Source organism: Balaenoptera physalus (genome assembly GCF_965194825.1).
Source record: "Balaenoptera physalus genome assembly, chromosome: X".
Lineage (NCBI taxonomy): Eukaryota > Metazoa > Chordata > Mammalia > Artiodactyla > Balaenopteridae > Balaenoptera > Balaenoptera physalus.
In genome coordinates this window covers 108,890,075-108,913,540 of record NC_138903.1, presented here as the reverse complement: position 1 = coordinate 108,913,540, position 23,466 = coordinate 108,890,075, and the positions used below count along the sequence as shown (strand labels likewise).

The 23,466-nt window shown below is 37.3% G+C and overlaps 2 protein-coding genes across 3 annotated transcripts in view; one reads left to right on the top strand and one right to left on the bottom strand.

Moving 5' to 3' along the window:
• The window catches only part of TENM1 (teneurin transmembrane protein 1), a 569,033-nt gene extending 559,842 nt beyond the window's left edge, over nucleotides 1–9,191 (top strand). Inside the window, exons 30-32 of the mRNA XM_082446781.1 lie at nucleotides 158–1,378; nucleotides 1,970–2,112; nucleotides 3,848–9,191. Of these exons, the coding sequence (XP_082302907.1) occupies nucleotides 158–1,378; nucleotides 1,970–2,112; nucleotides 3,848–4,606 (2,123 nt within the window). The 3' untranslated portion in view covers nucleotides 4,607–9,191. The remainder of the gene's footprint in view (nucleotides 1–157; nucleotides 1,379–1,969; nucleotides 2,113–3,847) is intronic.
• A 1,347-nt stretch (nucleotides 9,192–10,538) lies between these two features.
• The window catches only part of SH2D1A (SH2 domain containing 1A), a 174,336-nt gene continuing 161,408 nt past the window's right edge, over nucleotides 10,539–23,466 (bottom strand). For both annotated transcript variants that reach the window (XM_082446850.1, XM_082446849.1), the window contains 3 exons: nucleotides 19,665–19,728; nucleotides 14,855–14,999; nucleotides 10,539–13,849 (listed from right to left, as the gene is read on the bottom strand). In XM_082446850.1, the coding sequence (XP_082302976.1) occupies nucleotides 13,809–13,849; nucleotides 14,855–14,999; nucleotides 19,665–19,728 (250 nt within the window). In that variant the 3' untranslated portion in view covers nucleotides 10,539–13,808. The remainder of the gene's footprint in view (nucleotides 13,850–14,854; nucleotides 15,000–19,664; nucleotides 19,729–23,466) is intronic.

Here is a 23,466-nt window from a genome sequence, read left to right as displayed (position 1 = left end):
ATGAGATGCCCAGGCATTAGATATCAGAGGTCAATCTCTAATATTTTATTTTGAATGTAAAAGCATCCATACTAAAGAAAAGAACACTAGAACTTTCTGATTGTTCAATATTGAGCGCCTAGCTTTGTTCTCATTATTTTTATTTTGATCCCTTCAGGACCTCTTATTGGGCGCCAGATTTTCAGATTCAGTGAAGAAGGCCTTGTGAATGCTCGGTTTGACTACAGCTACAACAACTTCCGCGTGACCAGCATGCAAGCTGTGATAAATGAAACCCCTTTGCCCATAGATCTGTACCGATATGTCGATGTCTCTGGTAGAACAGAGCAGTTTGGAAAATTCAGTGTAATTAATTACGATTTAAATCAGGTCATAACTACTACAGTGATGAAGCACACCAAGATCTTCAGCGCCAATGGACAAGTCATTGAAGTCCAGTATGAAATCCTAAAGGCAATTGCCTACTGGATGACTATTCAATACGATAATATGGGCCGAATGGTAATATGTGATATCAGAGTAGGAGTAGATGCCAATATAACAAGATATTTCTATGAATACGATGCTGATGGGCAACTTCAAACTGTTTCTGTAAATGATAAAACCCAGTGGCGTTATAGTTATGATCTGAATGGCAACATCAACCTCTTAAGCCACGGGAATAGTGCTCGTCTTACTCCTCTCCGATATGACCTCCGAGATCGCATCACCAGACTAGGAGAAATTCAGTATAAAATGGATGAAGATGGCTTTCTGAGGCAGAGGGGAAATGACATATTCGAATATAATTCTAATGGTCTGCTGCAGAAAGCCTACAATAAGGCTTCTGGCTGGACTGTGCAGTATTACTACGACGGGCTTGGGCGACGTGTCGCCAGTAAGTCCAGCCTAGGACAGCACCTCCAGTTCTTTTATGCAGACCTTGCCAACCCCATAAGAGTTACTCATTTGTACAACCACACGAGCTCAGAGATTACATCCCTGTATTATGATCTCCAAGGTCACCTTATTGCCATGGAGCTAAGCAGTGGTGAAGAATATTACGTAGCCTGTGATAATACAGGAACCCCGCTAGCCGTGTTCAGCAGTCGAGGTCAGGTGATAAAAGAGATACTGTACACACCTTATGGAGATATCTATCATGACACTTACCCTGACTTTCAGGTCATCATTGGTTTTCATGGAGGACTCTATGATTTCCTTACTAAATTAGTGCACCTGGGGCAAAGAGACTATGATGTTGTTGCTGGTAGATGGACGACGCCTAATCATCACATATGGAAACAGTTGAACCTCCTTCCTAAACCATTCAACCTCTACTCTTTTGAAAATAACTATCCAGTTGGCAAAATTCAAGATGTTGCAAAGTATACCACAGGTATTTAAACGGTGTAACACTTTATGCTAAGGTAAAGAGAAAACTCGTTTATCACATAATCTCAGTGCCTTTGTAAATATGCTTCCTCTTCCTGCCAGCTAGCCCACAAGTTATTGTGCAGTCACTCTCTTCCTTAGTCTTCTAGAGTGAGCAGAACTGTGTATGCTGACATAAAACATGATGCTTTTGCATCCCAGTACATTTTCTCTTTCCTTTTAAGCTTTCTTTTTGTAGTTTTCACTCTTAAAAGTTTCTACAAATAATTTCATAGAAGAAAAATCAGGATTCTGTTGCATCAATATCAATTAGATATAAATCTAATATCACAGTCTGTGTGGCCTTATTACCACTACCACACTGAGAATTTCCACACAGTAAGCTGAGCCGATCTCTGTGATTATCCATGAATCAAAAGGTTTCCCTGGGGAAAGGATCATATGTTTTGGAGTGGGTGACATAAGGGGGAGTTTATCCCTAACTTACCATTGGCTAAACATATCGAAGGCAGGAGAGGCATCTTTCAAGCTTTCCACAAAAGTTGTAAAGTATGGGCTTTAAAATCTTTTTTTCTCTTAAATTTGTGTCTCACAGACATTGGAAGTTGGTTGGAGCTATTTGGTTTCCAACTACACAATGTACTACCTGGATTTCCCAAACCAGAATTGGAAAATTTGGAATTAACTTATGAGCTTCTACAGCTTCAGACAAAAACTCAAGAGTGGGATCCTGGAAAAGTTAGTATATGTTTTACCATCTCTATTTCGCTGAAAAAACAGAAGAGCATCCAACACCATGAAACATATATTTGCTTACTTATGTTTGAGTCTTCTTGAATATTCACTTAAATGTCCATGATTAATGAGGAGGTAGGAAAAAGCTTCCATGAGGAAAGGATCAGGGAATTGGAGCTTTGGGAAAAGAAAAGACTAACGTGTGACTTGATGACTGCTGCAGAAGAAGAAAGTGGAACTGAACTTTAAATAACAATTCTAAAATGGGCTACCAAGGGCAATTATGGAGGGGGACTTCCCTGGCGGTCCAGTGGTTAAGACTTTGCCTTCCAATGCAGGGGGTGTGGGTTCAATCCCTGGTGGGGGAGCTAAGATCCCACATGCTTCACGGTCAAAAAACCAAAACATAAAACAGAAGCAGTATTGTAACAAATTCAATAAAGACTTTAAAAATGGTCCACATCAAAAATAATCTTTAAAAAAAAAAGGGCAATTATGGATTCTATATAGAGAAAATTGTTCACTAAGAGACCTAAAACATCAGATATCCAACTGCAAAATAATTTAGGGCATAGTGCATTAAGAGCATGGGAATAACAAATTAAATTATTCTGATAAATGGGACTTCCCTGGCGGTCCGGTGATTAAGACTCCGAGCTTCCATTGCACGGGGCACAGGTTCAATCCCTGGTTGGGGAACTAGGATCTTGCATGCCTCATGATGCAGCCAAAAAAAAAAAAATTATTCTGATAAAGAAAAAGTATACAAGAGCAATGAAGCAAAATAATAAATATTACAGAGAGAAAGTCTCTGGAAAAATAGGAATATCAAAACATTCAAGGTTCAGCAGATAATTCCATCACTTAATGAGGTACAAATGAAAACAAGAAAGAACTTTATCTTTCAGGTGAAAGAAAGAGGAATATCTGTGTTTGCCAAAAAAAAAAAAAAAATGGCCTTAACAAAATAAAACTGAAACTTGGGTGAGAGGGCTTGAAATTCAAGTATAAAAATTATAACGGAAAGGAAATTCTAAATAAGTACTATAGGCTTATCCCTTTTTGTAAATACATATAACATGTAAATGCTTTTTGTAATTAAACGTCCTGAAAAAAGTTTAACAAAATGTTGAAAATTTCTGATGCTTTGTAATGGATACTTGGAGGTTCATTATTCTCTTCTCTTTATTTCTTAGTATGTTTGAAATCTGCCATAGTAAAAAGGTTTTTTTTTTAATCCACATAAAAAGATCCATGGACTTGCTGATTTGCCCTTGTGATTTATAGGGTCATAAGCTACTTGAAAGCAAGAATGATGCCTTATACCGTCTCTTATACCTCACTGTGGCTAATGTATTACTCTACATCCAATAAGAAACAGCTAGTCAGTGTCCGTTGAATGGGTAAAAATAAAATGTCTTTGTTTGGGGGGAGCTAGACCCACTTAAGTGCCTTTTAGCTCTGCGATTCTATGGTATCAAGTTTGAACTTATTTGCTTATGCTTAACTCAACTCACCAAGATATCAAGAAATATATGCCAGGTGATCAAGTCACCTGTTAGTCTTTTCCAAAGCTCCAATGAAGAGATTCCAAATTTGGCTTGTTTTTAAATCACAAACCAGCAAGTTAAAGAGAGAAGGAAGCAACCTGGCAAGCCTTTGCTTTCTACAATCACCAAGCATATGCTAGGTGTCTAATCGTCTGCTGCCTTTGCTCTGTGCCTTTCTTCTTTCCTAGACCATCCTGGGTATCCAGTGTGAGCTCCAGAAACAGCTCAGGAATTTCATTTCCTTGGACCAACTTCCTATGACTCCCCGATATAATGACGGACGGTGCCTTGAAGGAGGGAAGCAACCAAGGTTTGCTGCTGTTCCTTCTGTTTTCGGCAAAGGTATAAAATTCGCCATCAAGGATGGCATAGTTACAGCCGATATTATAGGAGTAGCCAATGAAGATAGCAGACGGCTGGCTGCCATTCTCAATAATGCTCATTACCTGGAAAACCTACATTTTACCATAGAGGGGAGGGACACGCACTATTTCATTAAGCTTGGGTCTCTGGAGGAAGACCTGGTGCTCATCGGTAACACTGGGGGCAGGCGCATTCTGGAGAATGGTGTCAATGTCACTGTGTCCCAGATGACTTCGGTGTTGAATGGGAGGACTAGACGGTTTGCAGATATCCAGCTCCAGCACGGGGCTCTGTGCTTCAACATCCGGTATGGGACAACTGTCGAAGAGGAAAAGAATCACGTGTTGGAGATCGCCAGACAGCGTGCTGTGGCCCAGGCCTGGACTAAGGAACAAAGAAGGCTGCAAGAAGGGGAAGAGGGTATCCGGGCATGGACAGAGGGGGAAAAGCAGCAGCTGCTGAGCACTGGGAGAGTACAAAGCTATGATGGGTATTTTGTTTTGTCTGTTGAGCAGTATTTAGAACTTTCTGACAGTGCCAACAATATTCACTTTATGAGACAGAGCGAAATAGGCAGGAGGTAACAAAAAAAATCTCTGCCTTTGCGTCACCAAAGACTGCCTGTTTTTAAAACATAAAATGGTTTATTGTATTGGTTTTCTAGATCAGAACTCTGTATATATAAATATGGAGGAAAAACATATCCAACTGCCTTTCAATGTGACGGAAGATGGTATTTTAATATTGTTTGTTTAAACTCTTTAAGAAATGACAGAGATTTTTAGTTCTTGTGTGGCAGTATTCAAAATAACACAAGTAGAACTCAAACAACTAAAAAAAAAATTTTCAGCAAGCACCGCTTTCAATTTGTGGAGCCATGCAGATGTTCAAATATAAAGAAAGAACCTGAGGTTCTCCATGTCTATTGTGACACGTGGTTTCATATTCAGCTTTTGGCAGAACTTGCGGGCCATTTGAAAGGTGGTGCAATCATATCTGAACCTTGCATTTCGAAAGACTGCCAGCTCTTTCACATGTTCCAGATCTGTTATAGGAAACTTTGAAAGAAGTGTAAAATGTCCTCGGCCACCATCTCCTAGAGTCAGGACCCATTTGCCCTTCGTCCCTGATGATTCCTCCTTGCTTGTTGAAATAGATGCCATGTTGTTGTGCTGTGTTTTGGCGTGTGGTGGCTGGGTTCTGTCTACCACGCTTCCCTGTGGGTGTGGTCACCAAATCCGATTGCCACTATTTGCTCGTGTGTACGTGATACCAAGGCAGCTGGCCAATGTAACTCCTCCCACCCAACTTGTTTTGACTACATTTTGTACACAATTGTCCAGCTGTATTGGTGTCATGAAAACATAGCTTTTATTAACCTGGGTAGGAATTTCTCATTTATATATAGGGTGTGTTTTGGTCATAGTTTCACATTCGTGATTCAGTATTTATACACTAATCCAATGGTTTTGTGCACATGAAAGGTAATTTACTACAAAGTGTGATTCTGGTACAAAAAAAAAATAGGCTTTCACAGGCATACATGCCTGGGATGCCGACACATTACACTCACTACTACTGCAGAAATTCATAAGAGCCAAAACCTTTAAAAAAAAAAATAGACATAGTACTAAGGTGAAAGGAAAGTACCAAAGGGAAGACCAAACTAAACATCACGGGAAGTTGCTGCCACATTGTTTCACCCCACTTAGATTTATCTTTCAAATGTGCAATTCTGTATTGAACATCTCCCAGCCATAGTCAGGAAATTTAATTAAGTGAGCCCTTTCCAACCTAAAACATTTCAACTAATTATAGAGAGGCAGACTATTTTTTAGTAAGATAATTTATATGGTGAGTTATTTTAGTTCTCTGTTTTTGCCCATTTATTTTTGATTAAATCATCTCTCCTGCCTAGGAAAATAGCTATTTTCCAGGAAGGGTTATTTTGTTCTACGATCATTTAAAATGCAGAAAAAGATCAGGATTAGTGTTAATATCAGCTGCAGTTTCTCAATCTGTATGAATCCTGTCGTAAAAGAAGCCCCTTGGTGAGCTGGGAGTTTTGTGCCCAGTGACAAAGAGACAGTTTGTAAACTGCTGTGCAATTGTAAGTTACCACAAATGAAAATACAGCACAGCACAATGTGGCCTGTGGAAAATTCTCCTGAGCCAGCTTCAGCACTTTCGTCACCAGCTCTGGACGCTCACTATGTCTGAAGGAGAATTTATGATGGAATGTTGCAGTTTGGATTCTTTCCAGCCACTACCTGAATGCAGTGTTGGGTCATTGCCTTGCTTTGTGATGACAGTCTCTTTTGAAAATATGCAAAGTCAGAATCCAGGCTCACATTAAGGTTTTAAAGAGTCTGGCTCCTAACTACACAAAGTAGAGTGAGAGAAAGGCAAGGACCCGATGACAGTAGGGGAGGGTGTATCCAAACATTTCATTTTCAAAACCTTCAGGTTGGGATTACACATGTATTCCAAGAGAGAGAAAGAATTCATGATGAACTCATATTGGGGTTTTTCCCCCTGAATCAGGCCTGTGTTAATGGTATAGTATTCATTCAGGACAGGATCTAAAATTACTAACAAACTTGTTGAAAATTTGAATACCTCCACACCAGCCTAAAAATGGACCTTAAGTTCCTAGAACCTCTGATGTTCTTTTAAATCAATGGAAAAATAACTTATGAACTGTATATAAAGAGTGCATTCATAAATGTGATGATGTATTTTATCACTAATCCAAGATGTCAATATTAGAGTCTATTTTGCTTATACTTTAAGCGATTATACTTTTTTGCAATTCACTGATGATGTATCATTTTCAAACTGCTTTAAATATCCATTAGAAACAAGTATTTGAAGCTTTTACTTAATAGTAATTACCATGAACTGTGCATTTCTAGTTTGAAATACATATTTATTTAATTTGTGCCTTTAGTTTTTTAAAGTTATATTTGTATTATATTCAGAAAATGCACTTTTTATCACTTAGAGCTGTGGTTTTAATACTGCCTTGAACTATTACTGTTCTCTTTACCACTTCCAAAGTTTTTTAGGAGGAAAGAGAAAAAACCCCAAAAGGTTAGCACTAATGAGTAGTAAATCTAAGAGAAACATTTTGGCATTTCTTAATAAGAACATGGACATATTGAGTACATCACTTCCTATTCATGTGAATACAAAGAATGCCTTTATTGACTTGTAGTTCTGAAGTTTAAATTAATGAAAGAACAATTCATTTGTATTTCTTGATGAAAGTAAAAGCATTTTAAAGAGAAATATATGAATTTCTCATACCCAGAAGACAGGTGGCGGACACTACACAGCCACACACCATTCAAGGAAGTTAAGTGAGAGCACAGCAGTCGGGCTCTCCTATGAAGAATATTCTGGGCTGGAGGCAGGGAATACTCCGTGGTTGTTTCTTTTTCCTAGTTAGGCCCATTTTATTTGTGCTTTTTTTGTTTTATTTTGTTTTGACTCTTGCACTACAGTCTAGAGATCCAAATGAGCTGAAAAGTTCACAGTTGAACAGACGTTTTAAATATATTTATTTTTAGTTGTCATTCTAATCATTACTGATTAGAAGCATGATTCCTGAAGGAAACGGAAATAGAGCCCAATTCATACTAATTTTTAGTAAAACACTCGCCATATAAATAGGCATATGTTTTATTTTTAACCCAACAAAATAATGTATAAAATAAGCGTGTCCTTTACTGTCAATTTATCTAGAAGCTCTATAATATACAGACTATATATATAATATAATATATACAACATAGCCAAATGTATGAAAACGTAACGATGTATAATTTGGAATTCACATGCTATGTAGAGAGGTATACAATTAATTCTAATTTTTGTAAGATTGTTCTTTTTCATTACTGTTGACACAGTTTCAAGCATCCTATCATGTTGTTTCTACTTTTTTTCCTCTCTTTCCTTTTTTAAAAAAATTTTTTAACCAGACCAGGCCCTACTGTAATAGCACCTAAGAGAGTCAGGGCAAAGTTTTTGCATTTATAAAGATATATTCCTGTAAGGGCAACTGTAATGGAGTTCAGTGGTAATGGAAGCAAAAGTACAGTAATCAAGTATTGAAAGGAACTTTTGGAGAGACTGGAGTGTATTATAGCTTGTGGAAAAACAGAAGGCTACAGATTGGATGCAACGTTCTTGTGTTCTTAGAGGAACTCACATACACATAGCTGACCTGACTAGTACTTCAGATCTCAGACTACTCTTCCACAGCCTTCTGTAAGGTTCTTTATTCTGCAAAAAAACAAAAACAAAAACAAAAAAAACAAAAACAAAAAAACAAAACAAAGAAAAAAACAGAAAATAACAAACAACAACAAAAATGAATTCAACCACAAAATAGTGACTGTTTCAGTGTGTCCTTCACGTGAAAGCTATTAAGGACCAAATATACTACTGTGTGTAAGAAGAAATTACTTCCTAAACAGTAACTGAAAATAGTTAGAGTTAAACTTGCTGTGGATTTTGTCTTGGCAGTTGTCATCTTACATTATTTGTCAAAGGAAACGTGTTTGGCAGTTAAAAAATCTTTCCTTAGATTTAGTGGTGGACTTTAACCTCTTAAATAAATGTTAGTATATCAGATTGTGTCCTTGAAAATATTTTACTTGTATGATTCATGACAATGTCTAAATCTTTACTATTCTTCTGGCAAAAGCATCAGTAAGAAAGAAGGTGAAAAAGAGAAGCATAGCCTTTACGTCAGAAAAATATTCTTTTTAGCTGCTTACTTTCTCATGAGAAGTAAAGATGTTTACAGTGTATGCCAAGATTTTCAGTTTCTATATAACAACAGTTAGAGGTTCTAATCATACAGGAAATTGTGTTATAATGGCCTGAGCCATGTTGCTAGGAAACAATAGGTTCCAGTTTTGTATTCCTGCTCTCAATCCTGTGCTGAAAAGTGACTGGATACTGTACAGGTTCATGTTCTCTGGCTGCAGTTAAATGGTCTTTTGCATTTTGCTCTGGCTTTCAGGCCAGAAGCATGCATTTTTCTACAAGAGCATCACAACAACATGCTGTAAATATTTAAAGTTAAACATTATGTGTCGATATTTGAAAGAAAAAAGTACTTTGAATATTTCATTTTTAAAAAATAAAATTGCAAATGAACACTGTGTCCCATTTTTATTCATGCGCCAAACTGCATTCTCAAGTCAGTCTGGTCACCTGAGATTTGAAAAGTGGCTCCCCTAACAGGGAGCAATAAAACCACATCACCTTGAAAATATAGGTGCAGAAGTCAAAAAGGCACTAATCCTAAGCAGACGCCTCTTCACTTTTATTTTTCGTACATATAGGATCTCTGACACAAATGACCATTTAATAAAAATAAAATAAAAAAAGAGTAGCTGTTTCAAGTTTAAATGCCTCTAGGCTGGGACTCATAAAGGTTCTCTCTCCTGCTGATGCCTTTCTCGGCAACAGAAAGAAAATTAAGAATTGAAAAACAGGGGTGGGAGGGAGCTAGGAGAGCAAGGCAACCCAACGCATTGGCAACGAATGAACAGGGCAGGGGAGGCAATCAGGAAAGACTAAAAAACAACAACTCTTCTGAGGCCCGAAGTCCTGGGCAGTTACAATGGCCCTTGGCACTTATTTTTCACAAAAAGACATTTACGAGTGACACTGGGAAGGCTGGCCAACAGATCTTCCAAAATTCATCTTGATAGTAATGGGGTACCTATAGTCCAAACAGCCTGTTACTGAAACTTGCTTGGAATCCTGGAATTTACACCACTCTAAAATGCCCTGCTGCCTTTTTATTCACTGATATATACAGAGATACAGTGAAGAGATTGACAGAGCAGAAGACAATCCTGATTGTTTCAACACACCAATCAGCAAAAAGCAACGGGGGTGGGGAGTGGAGTTGGGGGATATTAGTAACACCAGGAGATTGTTTTTTCAAAATATGCATCCCACCCTCAGTACAAAAAGAAAGAAGCAAGAGCTCCTACGTTGAGAGAATTATAAAGGAGATGAGGGATTTCTCCATGTTCCTTCCCTGTTCACCCTCACTTTTAGAGATCTTTAAATATCAATGCTATTTAAACATTTAGCAATATTACTACCATAAATTTATATAATTCTAGTATCTCAATAATCCTGTGAGGTGAGCAAGACTTAATTGTTCCTATTTGGCAAATGCAATACCAGCAACAGACTGACTTACCTAAGGTCACTGGCATAATCAGTGACAAAGCCGAAAAGCAAATTCAAGTCTCATTTGCTATGTTGATGGTCTCTCTCCAGTCGATCAGGTTATATTCTTTCCACATAAAAATATTCATTTAAAAAGCAAATGACCTAATGATGAAAATTCAGCCTTTTACTACAAGTTGGGCCAATGATCCCAAATTATGAAAGTGTCCAAACTGGGCAGTTTAACTTCACCCCGAGCTGCAAACTGCAAAATTATGGTGTCCCATTTACTGCAAGGGCAAACATAGGCAACAAAGTTGAATTTATAGCCCACTAACAGGAAGACTAGGTATCTGTAACCTTGAAATGCTCAAGGGCAAATCTAGGTTTTATTATTAATAGACTTTTTGGATTCTGAACTCAATAAAGTGAATCAAATAAAACATAAGCTGATGTCTAAACATTCTTAACAGATTTTAAAGCTGGTTCTCACATTTTAACTTCTCTATCCATTCTACCACAAATAATATCTTAAATCCAGCCCTTGATTTATACCAGAAGACTTAATCAGAGGCATCCTCTGTAGACCTCTTCTACCTATGTACTACCACAAAGGTTCCCTGCCTGTAACAGCCAAATGGACAATTACCTAAGCTCGTCTCCCTACTGACCTTATCTCTTCAGAACAAATTTCAGAGAAAATGAACAAGTATTTGATAAACTGTCATGTTCCTTGTGGGCTTGCTGACACACTTTTTTTTCTGAAGAAAGGTGTGCACTTAGAAATATATGTGCATTTTTCTACCTTTACTCAGCATCTTACAGGTATATGTTAACATGGCAATATTTTAGATATGGCAAGGATATGACCTTTCTGTAAAGGTGCAAGCTATTATGTACTGGGAAATAGCAAGGATGCTCATGCCAGGAAAGAAAAAGTGCAAAAAACTTGATGAATAAAAGGCCAGCAAAAGAAGACAGTGGGTAGGCACATCAACTGGAAAATTTGACAGTAGCAAAATCAGAAAAGCACTTACCTTTTTCAGTGAATCAGTCCAATAAGATAAGTAAGATGACTTTCATCGATGCTTTATTTAGTATATTAATAGCACCTATCTTTGACTATTTTTGAAAGGAATATTTTAAGACAAATTAGGAAAATAAAGCTTTCAAATACTTTATTAAAATATGAAAAACCATAAATAATTCAAAAAAGCTTTTTCAAAAAAGGCCCTGGTAAAGGAACATGCAAACAATTCATATATTTAGGATTATTCCATAATGAACAAATTAGAGTAAAAATTAATTACACCTATTAAAATTTAAACCCAAGCTACAAATAATTAAAAAATATCTAAACATATGCATTTTATTTGGAAAGTCAGCTTTCTGAATTCCTTTACAAATTAAAGTGATGCTTTTACTTCTAGAAATGGTAACTGGAGCACAATACATCATTGTGGCCGTACTCCACTTTTGCACTCCCATAGCATCCAGGTTAAATGCTCAGAAATCAGATGTTGCCAGCAGAGAGAGTAGCTTTGTCTCTTGGCAGTTCACTAATTATTAACCAAGCTCACTACCTCTCACGGTACAACCCAGAATTCCAAGTTACTGGTTTATAATGAAACTTATAATGAACCAGCTTCCTATGGACCATGGGCCAGAGTATTGGGTTAACTCATTCTTCCTTTAAAGACAGATCTACCTAGGGAACCCTTGTACACTGTTGGTGGGAATGTAAATTGGTGCAGCCACTGTGGAAAACAATACAGAGGTTTCTCAAAAAACTAAAAATAGAGCTACCATATGATCCAGCAATCCCACTCCTGGGTATATATCAAAAACACTAATTTGAAAGATACGTGCACCCCAATGTTCACGGCAGTATTATTTACTGCCAAGCTATGGAAGCAACCTAAGTGTCCATCAACAGATGAACAGATAAAGAAGATGTGGTATATATATATACAATGGACTACTACTCAGGCATAAAAAAGAAGGAAATTTTGCCATTTGCAACAACATGGATGGACTTGGAGGGTATTATGCTAAGTGCAATAAGTCAGACAAAGAAAGGCAAATACTGTATGATATCACTTATATGTAGAATCTAAAAAATACAACAAACTAGTGAATATTTTAAAAAAGAAGCAAACTCACAGGTATAGAGAACAAACTATTGATTACCAGTGGGGAGAGAGAAGGGGGGAGGAGCAATATAGGGGTAGGGGATTAAGAGGTACAAACTATTCTGTATAAAATAAGCTACAAGGATATATTGTACAATACAGGGAATATAGCCAATATTTTATAATAACTATAAATGGAGTAGAACCTTTAAAAAAAAAGACAGATCTACTTACATGTTGGGACCCTCACTTACCATGTACTTATCACCTTTTATTGTTATTTTCCTGTCTTTTATTGTTATTTTCTTTTATTGTCTTTTATTGCTGTTGTTTTCTTGTCCAACTAGGCAGGGGGCTACCTGAGCGTGGAGGCCAGGTGTTTTTACTTCTCTACCCCAGTGCCTATTGTGTTTGCTGAGTGAATGAATTCTATGAGGCCTGAAGTAACTTGACATATAATTGAATTGTAAGAGTCATGAAAATATAAATGTGAGAAGAAAATACCAATACCCATCACTGCCTAAAATCTTGGCTCTCACTTAGGTTACAATTACTTGGAATTGTTAAAAATTAATGTAACCTGTAAGCTTCCAATGGTCTTGTAGGGCCACCTGATAGGGAGACTGCTTGTAAATCAGCTACTCATGAGCCACAGCTGATGAGCCGCAGCTGCTGTTTTTACATGGAGTGGCAACTACTGGGGCAGAGGTAAATGAAAAGAAGAAAAGTCCACTTCATCAGATTTGTAATATAATTTCAAATCCTGTAGCATCAAATATAATAAACATTTAGGGCATATTTTAAATTACGGGAATTTTAAACTACAGATTAGTCCGTGGATTTTACTGTCCAACATCAGAACACTAGGCAAGAAGGTTGCTTTCAGAATTAAACAGAAATTCTTCACTCTCTATCTAGTACTTGTTTTTAGCACACAGTGCACAGCTTCATATATCCCCAGAGAGCCTATAACACTATAGCTATTGGAGAGCATAACACCTAAGGTAGAACCGCACGTGACAAAGACGAGGGACACGAACCAGCTTCCTGCCATATAATCAAGCAAGACATTTTAAAATCAGTAGCTATCAAATAATATTTCACTAAAAATGGTGCTTTTGAGAAAAACTGAGGATTATTTTTATTTATATTTGGCAAGAATTGACATTAATCTTTTATAAAGTATCATTATGTTTTAAATCATTTCCCATTTGTAAATACAATAACTGAAAATAACCTGTGGAATTATTTCTCCCCAATCCTCATTTCAAAGCTCCTCATTATCCGAAAAGTCCATTTCAGCTTTAACATCATGCTAGATGCTTCCATTACAGGACTATGATGGTTTTAGAAATACTTTTGTAGCTCACTGAACTATATTATCTATTATATATAAGACTTAGCATATATTTAAATTACTGAAAATAAAGTACAAGGTGTGTTTTATTTTTCTTCATGGTGCTTTCAGGAAGACATCAGGATCTTCTCTTCTCCCTAAAGAAAAATAATAACAAAAGTCAAGAAGAGATAAACTTACAAGCTATTAAAATTACAGGTTAACTCAAACATAAAATTTCCAACTGCATAAAGTTCACAAAGATACAATCCAATGATATAGCTCAAGCAACTAGTATTTAAAACTGTTATAGAGAATGGAATACTGAGCCAATTTGTAAATTGGAATTCTATTTACAATTCTTTTTTAAAAAGCTAACTACTCATTAATTTAATTCACCACTTGAGTCTGAGTCTAATTGTCAGTTTATGCCTGAGCCTGGGTCCCTGTCAAAAAAGGAAATAACAACTCATTTTATTTTATCATAAATATTTATTGTTTCAATCAACGCATATCCTCTTACTCCAGACAGATGATTAACCCCTTTCAATAGATATCACCTATCACAAATCTGACAGCTGAGGACATTGGCTAGTGTTCGGTGATTAGCGTGACACGTCCACTAAAATAGCTTTGCTCAGGAGATGTAACAATTTGCGCTAGTGGAAAAATAAAGACTACTAACTTCCTTTCCTTTGCTACAATAAAATTTTATTAATTCAAGCACCACAAATTCAGAAATTGGGATCACGTGGACCAAGCTAACATTAGCCTTTCCATCCCTGAAGGGAAAACACTGTCTGATAATAAGCAAGGACAAGTCCAGATGTTCTCTGAATTGTCCCGTCTTTCAAATTATTTGTGTCTGAATTAGTGAAGTGAAATGTTACTCATGGAGCGACAAAACAGGCTGGGGAAAACAAGACGGGATAAGAGAGATTAAAATGTCGTGGGCTCATAGAATTTTTTATATTTTTGCAGAGTTTTATTAAAAGTTTATAGTATAGCATGTGGAAATCATAGCATGTGAATAGCCCCCTCTCACTGGGGCTGCTGGCTCCATCTTCTTTCTCACTGCATTTTTCTATAACTATATGTTTATGACTAGGGTGACTCATAGCCCTAAGCTTCCAAACCTGTCAAAAATGAACAGTAAACCATACCTGTAGCACCTTGTGTACTTCTAGCTGAGGGCTTCTTCTCAACTGGATACTGCAAAGGTATTACAATACCTTGATCTGGCTTCTGAAATGCTGAAATGAGATTTTTTATTTTCCGGAAAAATCTTTTATGTACCCCAGGTGCTGTCTGGAAAATAAAAGGCCAAGCAGATTATTCATCTACCTCATAATGATACAAAAAGGGCCTACAAAATGTGCAAGGGATGCTTAGAGAGGTAACATTTGTGTAACTTGTTCAAATATTTGAAAACATAAGAAGAAGGAAAAACAACATTCTAGAAGAGCTTACTTTGGTTGGCTGAATTTCCCTGCAAGAGGAGCTAACGAGCTGTCATTTCAGCTCTCCCGAGGGTGGTATTAGTTTGCACGAGCTCCTGCTCATCGCCCTGCCCTTCCTGCCTGCTACCCATCACACATCCCGAACCTCTAAGGGTATACAGGCCATTACCCACAATGAATTCGCCAACAGAGAGGATGCAGTTAAACAGAGAAAAAACACAGATCCTACAGGCCGTTAATAAAAAGCCTAAAGAACCAAAAAAAGGAAGCAAACAAAGGAAACAACTACAACCCACCCTCCCTGCCATCATTCCACGATATAAAATGCTACACAGGAAATTAAAAATTGGCTGCTATGAGGCACACAATGCAGGGCTAGTTAGTCCTCACACTCTTTCACTTCACGATATGTCCTGCCTCATCCTACACATTAAATTTTGCCCTCCTTGGGAAACTTCCCTCTCCTCCCCCAAATTGCTCTTTGTGTCAACACTTCACTGTGACAAGGTTTTCTCTATGACACGAAAATGAAAGACTAAGAAGGTCACCTTTATTTATTTATTTGTTTGGTTTTGAAGGGATCATTATTTGCAGGTGACTATTAAAATGTACTCCTCTCCTGACATCAATTCTCTTGTAAAGACACTGCTTGAAATCAACAGCAATTTCCTGCAAAAGCTTATGAGCCAAGCTTTAAGCATCAGCTCAAAACTGTCATTTTACATGAAATAAAATAGTATTGCTATAAGCAATTGAACAATGACCAGTTATTTTAGAAAGCTGTTTTTCAGCTATTCCATCTAGAAAGTTTTTGAGGCGGGAGCTATTTGTTTGTTAGCATTTAATGAGAAAACATGAAGGCTTGCATACAGACGTCTGTCAGCTAGACAAAATGCTAAAGGCAGCACGCTGTCCACGATAACTCTTGGTCATTTCCTACACTGGGGTAAAGAGTTTTTCATTGAAAACACTGAAAAAGTTCTTTTTAGCTTTAAATTAGTGCCGCTCATAGGCTCACACAGCTACTCAGTAGGTACAGAATACTCTCCCACTCAGCTCCAACCTTACAGTCAAAACATCTTCCCAGAACTCTATTGAGACCTCATCCAAAATAATATGGCCATTCTTACAGGGGTCCAAACAGTTCTTTGGCTCCAGGATAGAATCTCCAAATGTCAAAGGCAGGCCATAGGCACAAAATAACCTTCTTATATCTTCCTTAGAGTACTTTTTCATTTTCAAAGCACTTTCCCATCTCTTGGCAGTTATTGGCTGATTTGGCTACTCCCATTTGACAGATAAGAAAATGGAAATACAAAGAGATAATTCAGCTTGCCCAAGGTCACACAGATAACCAGAGGCAGAACTGGCTCTAGATCCCAGGACCCAGTCTCTTGCCTTTCAGATTAGGCAGATTAGAGACCAAACAGGTTCTAGTGAAGTTAGAGTCACCAACCAGAAGAGAAACTAATCCACTCCCCCGGTGTGGAAAGATTTCAAACCACACATCTTTTTACCTGTTCTTGTGGCTTGTAAAACCATTTATCAACAGAAGCATCTTTTTTATGAGGATTTGTATGCAGTTAACACTTGATTCTCCATGCTAACGGAGAGGAATAATAGCACTGAATGTAAAAAAGCGATTTGAATTTGGCATGCAATGTTGCATTGGCAAATAACTGACTGAATTTATAGTGCTTTGCTTAGGTCAATAAGTAAAATTATTTAACATCCACTGATCTACTGATGATCAAATATCCAGAAAAGCCCAAAAGCACTGAAGTCAGCAGGGGGATGTTAGTACATTTTTTACAATGTACCGCAGACAATGAACATATTAATAAATGATAGGTGACTGTATGTGGAATTCTCTGAATTAACAATTTGGCAAAATTTTAGCCTGAGTCACATGAGATAAATTAATATACTAGGCAATGATAAAACCTAAAAGTCTACCTAAAGCTAGAAAATCACATAATATTTGTCTTTCGTAGTTCAGTGGATCCAGGGTTCAATTTCACTCCACTCTTTGAAACAAACTGCAGACACACCTAGATTTCTAGCACAATCTTTGCACAGAAAATTTAGTGCTACTGTCAAGATTTTTCCCGCAGTGTGGCAAACTAAAGCATTGTTCCAGAGAGCAATATAAATATCTGTTATTTACCCCATTTTGAAAATACATTTACCACAAGAATTGTACCACTGACATCTCCCATCCTGTCACTGAACTCAGCTATTGTTCAAATTTGCACATTTCCCATACAGTCATCTCTTAGTTATCCATGGAAACATGCTTTGGATCACAGCTGGTCTTCAATATGCTCTAGAGAAATTTCTTCTAGTCAGGTGATATGAGCTCTGAGAATACACACTAGTTTAATATTCACCATAGGAAAACATAACTAGAAGGCAAATTTAGTAGATAGAAAAAATGCAATATGCATTTCAAAAATAAATCTAAAGAGGTTTTTTTTTTTTTAACTGTTTTCCCTTTGGAGAAAACATGCCAATCTTCTGCTCTCTTGGTGCAGATAATTACAATATTATTAGATAAACGGGTCAGACCAGACAACAGAATGAGAGAGCATTTGTGTTCAATAAGCCCTTTCTTCCCTAACATGATCACAAACATGTAACAATCTGCATATGATGTTATACTTGAAATGGAAGAAAACAAGTTTAAAGAAAACGTTACCTAAGCCCTACTAATTTAAGATCCTTTCCATAAAGAATATTCTTCAGCAGCTGAAGGCTACTTCTCTAGGGAGAAGGGCTATTTCTGGTCAAATTATATACAACTATATATGTATATATCATACACTACTATTCCTCATAATAAATGAAATTTAATTTCCTATTCAATCATCTCTGCAGTGATGCAGAGAACTTTTAAAAATAAACGGGTATAAACAGTTTTGATTAGAAATAGTACTGCTTTTCCTCTAATTAGAATGGTAGCATCAATTATCCTGATATAAAGCAACAATGTGTTTGAAAACTTGCCCTAATTCATCTCAGTAGTTCCAAACATTTGTAGTCTGCAATTTGTGCTTTCTAGTTCACCGGTGCATCTGTAAAGGTTAGAGCTATTTTACTTTTTTTTTTAAGTCTAGACTTCAGAGTTTCTTAAATGCATAGATTGATTGAGTTATTAATAGAGGTTGATATTAGCATTTACGTTTTCAAACAGCTCATAATGAAGTGCTTTCATTATAAAGACGGACTGTTTTTATAAAGAGTCAGAAATCAGAGAAAGCATTTGAAGTCAGAAGTTTCCATTGTAGAGACCTCTACTTTGCTAGCATGGTAATATATTGATACTACCCTGGTACGTGGAAAGAGATTCACTCTACAGGCATTTCTTGCAATGGTACTGTGACTTTCAAATGTTTTCAAAGCCATCAGAACCCATTTTTCTAATGAAATCTTTCTCAGAGCCCCAGTTGATAAGCAAAATAAAAGGGACTGCTCAGATTAAAGACAAATTGGGGACCCAAAGCATACCCACACATCCTCTATCCTTCTGTAACCCCCTGGGCAACTAACTCCAAGGCACTCAGATGAAAGAACCTTAGGATTTTGCAGAACATAGCTTAAAAGTCACTGGAATGTTCCCTCTCTCTCTTTTCTACCTATCCTTGTCCTTCCCACATGGCTAAGCTGGGAGTCCCGCCTCCACAGAAGAGGAGCCTTGATTACCCTAATACTTGGAAAATCCTCTATTCTTCAAATACTTGTGCTAGATAGCACTTGACTATATACAATCATATTGTTCAGCAACTTGGGTGAGTTCCCATTTTTGAGGGCTTGCTTGCTAGTCCTGTGGCTAAGAGCTTTCTTTTCTTTTTTTTTTTTTTTAAGAGCTTTCTTTATATGCATTATCTCATTTAATCTTCAAAATGAGCCCTATGAGTAAGGGACTATTTTTAGGCTTATTTTACAGATGAAGAAACTGGTTCAAAGAAAAATTAGGTAACCTACCCAAGGTCATAGACCTCTCAGAAAGGGGTTGGGGGTGGATAAGACCTGGAACACACATCCACCTGACAGCAAACGCCAGGCTCTCACATTGCTATTTAATTCATGTTGTATCTCTCAAGGGTTTTATAGGCTCTTAGAAAACAGGAGTCATGTTGTTTCATCCCCCATAGAACCAACACTTGCATTAGTATCATTTGGTAAATAATTGTCGATTTGATTTTTTAATATATTTTTGGTATGCTTTCTAAAATTTCACATAGGCACTAAAAGTTTGACACAATCCTTTAACTTTGTTATCTTTTCCCCAAAGTGAGACCACTCCATACAGTGGTGGCTGAACAGAACTGGGACCAAAATTCTCTAAAGGCTTCTTAATGATCCATGAACAATATCGGATTGGAGCTTTAGTGATTTGAATCTGATGAATATTTTGGGAATGTAGGATTTGACAGCTCTTTTATAAAAGCAGTCTAAATTTCAAATACCTCCCTGATACCCCCAGAAGCAAAAATAAATAAAAGAGCTATACCTCAGCACTCCAAGAACCTGTTTCTGTCTGGGACACTCGGTATGTATAAATGTAACCTTGATACCTGTGAAAGAATAAACTTCCATTACTGAAAAATTCCAAAAGAACAATGGATGCTCTAAATTTGAGCTTTAACTATTACATATAAATGATACATATACTGGGACACACGTATATTGCACCACTGCATTCATAGAAAGAAAAGCCTGTGGAATCTAACTTGCTTGCCTATTGTATCTAGCTAATCACACTTTCTAGTAAGCCTTCTTTATCTTTTCATTTTTTTTCAAACGAGGGAGCTCACACTTCTAAGGATTTGTGAAGGTGAGAGACTGTTGGGACAGAAAGAAACTAGAGACCTGCTGTAATTGGTAAAAATTATGAATTATTAAACAGATTCAACAAAGCATAGTAATATTATTTTTTGAGTACATACAGAGCCTTAAGGTGAAAACATTTCACTGGGGATAAGGTACTATCAGGCCCACTTAAGTTAATAATAATAATAATATTAATTATAAATATAATAAATGTGGTATATTCCTATGAGATTACTATTACTATATAACTTTATAATACATTATAATATAGTACTAATAGTAATTTGGATTAAAAAGGAGTCCTGCTAAAGTACTTGAAATCAGCTTGTCCTTTTAGATGGGGTAAACGTTTTCCCCCATTATTCACTGTGCATGCATATTGTATATCTGTATAGTTGATTTCTACTACATGCCAAGAGTTTTACATGTTGTATTAGTTTGCTCAGGCTGCCATAGCAAAATACCAGTCTGTGTGGCTTAAACAAAAGAAATTTATTTTCTCACAGCCCTGGAGGCTGGAAATCCAAGGTCAAGGTGACAGTAACATAGGTTTTATTCTGAGGCCTCTACTCTTGGCTTGTAGGCAGCCACCTTTTAGCTGTGTTCACATGACCTTTTCTTTGTATGTGTGTATGTGTGAAGAGAGAGATCTCTCTTCTTATACGTCCACCAGTCCTATTGGATTGGGGCCCCATCCTTACAACCTCGTTTAACCTTAATTACATCCTAAAGGCCTATCTCCAAATACAGCCATATTGGGGGTTGAGCTTCAACATATGAATATGGGGGGAGAGGGTACATGATTCAGTCCATAGCATTCCAACACTGGTACCTCCAAATTCACATCCTTCTCACATACAGAATACATTCATTCCATCCCAACAGCCTTAAAAGTCTTAAACACATTCCAGCATCAACTCTGAAGTCTAAATAAAGTCCAAAGTCTCTTCTAAAGATCATCTAATGAGATACAGGTGAGACTTGGGGATATGACTGCTGCTGAGGCAAAATTCTTCTCCAGCTGTGAACCTGTGAAACCAGACAAGTCATGTGCTTCCAAAATACAGGAAGACAAGCATAGGACAGATATTCCCATTCCAAAAGGGAGATATCGGAAGGGGAAAAGGGGTGACAGGTCCCAAAAATGTCCGAAATCTCATAAGGCAAATTCCATGAGATCTTAATGCTTGAGAATAATCCTTTTTGGACTGATGCTCTGCCCTCCAGGCCCACTGGGTGGCACTGTCACCCCCATGGCTCTGCAGGGGCAGCCCCACCCACTTGGCTCTGTTGGGCAGCTGATCCCACCTTTGAAATCTAGGTGGAAGCAGCCTTGCCCACCTGGGCTTAGGCACTCTGGGCCTGCGGTGGGAGTGGTAACCCTGATGATCTCTGAAACAACTTCAGGATCATTTTTCCATTTTCTTGAAAGATAAAGCATGTTTGCAGCCAAATTGCACTATTGTCCTGTCCTGTTCCCTTTGGTCCAAACTGACAGTGTCTCTGATGCTTTGGTCCAAACTCTATTCCTGGCTTCTGTTGAGATGACTAGTTAGCATCATGGGTAATCTCCTTAAGGAGTGATTATCCAGCCACTCCCTTGGTATTCTCTCCAGACCAAGTTTCCTCATTTTTTGCCATATGAGTAGGCTGAGAATTTTCCAAATCTTTGTATTCGGGTTTCTTTTTGCTTAACAATTCCTTCTTCAATTCATGTCTCTCCTTTTGCATTTTATTATAAGTAGTCAGGAGGAACCAAGCTATTCCTTCAACACCTTGCTTAGAAATCTCTCCAGCTAAATATCCACTTTGCAAGTTCTACCTTCCACAAAATACTACAACACAGTTCAGCCAAGTTCTTTGCCATTTATAATTAAGGATGGCTTTTCCTTTAGTTTCCAACAACACGTTCCTCATTTCCATCTGAGACCTCATCAGAATGATCTTTAACATCCATCATTCTACCAACACTGTGTTCACAGTATTGGTAGGCTTTTTCTAGCATGCTTCTCCAAACTCCTCTAGCCTCTACCCATGACCCAGTTCCAAAGCCACTTTCACATTTTTAGGTGTTTGTTACAGCAGCACTGTACTTCTCAGTACCAAAATCTGTACTAGTCTGCTCAGGCTGCCATAACAAAATACCATAGGCTGGGTGGCTTAAACAAAAGAAATTTATTTTCTCACAGTTCTGGAGCTGGAAGTCCAAGATCAAGGTGCCAGCAACATAGATTTCATTCCAAGGCCTCTTCTCTTGGCTTGTGGATAGCCACCTTCTTGCTGTGTGCGCACGTGACCTTTTCTTTGTGTGCTCTCTCTCTTCTCATAAGGCCAGAACGCTATTGGATTAGGGACCCACCCTTATGATCTCATTTAACCTAAATGACCTCCTAAAGGCCCTATTTCCAAGTACATCCACATTGGGAGTTAGGGCTTCAATACATGAATTTGACAAGGACACAATTCAGCCCACAGCACATGCATTATCTCTTTTGGGCCCCATAGTAATCCTATGAACTTTATATTGTGAAATTGATTTTATAGATGAGGAAACTGAGACTTTGAGAAGTTAAGTAACCAAAGCCACACTACAAATCAAACATCAAAGATGGGATTTAAATCAGGCTTCTTTGACTCTAGAGCTCTGGCTTTTGATCCCCACACTGTAATGGATATAGATTATTTATTATATTTTAGTATCTATGGTACTGCTACTTAACTTGCCTAACAAACCTTTGCTTCCTAGAAAAGTATGGTAAACTTTATGCTGAATTACTTGAAATTATGAATCTGAATCTTCACAGAGCTTTATTTCAGACATTTTCTGATTGCTATTCTTTGGCACAAGTTTGGGTCAAAATATATCTTTGATTAGAATACATGCTGGGACTTCCCTGGCAGTCCAGTAGTTGACTCCACGCTTCCAATACAGGGGGCGCAGGTTCCATCCCTGGTTGGGGAACTAAGATCCCATATGCAGCATGGCGCAGCCAAGAAATTTTTTAAAAAAAGAAAAAAAAATACATGCTAAAGTCTGGTAAAATTAAATGTGTTTAAACCTAAAAGAACCTAAAGTATCTCAAACAGGGTCAAGCTTGAGTAACTGACCTCACTTACCATTAATCCCCTATAGAACTAAAAGTCTTTATGTGGATTAAATTACTGTATTTTTAATCACTAGCCATCAGTACTATTACCTAAAGGATGAAAAAATTAGGTCTAAAACACTCTAATCAGGTTCATTCAATTTGTGAAACCCAAAAAAGGGTCAATTTAATTTGCTGGTGCAATTACAGGAAATGTTTCATTTTTGTTATAAAGGTTTGCCAGAATATTTAGATCATATATGAAATAGCTTGATATATGCATATAGTATACTTTTTAGCATATATAATATGCTAAATAAATATAAAATATTACATTGTAAAGTCTTTTGTTTTTTTAAGCAATTGAAATGTACCTCACTGATTTCAGCAAGTACA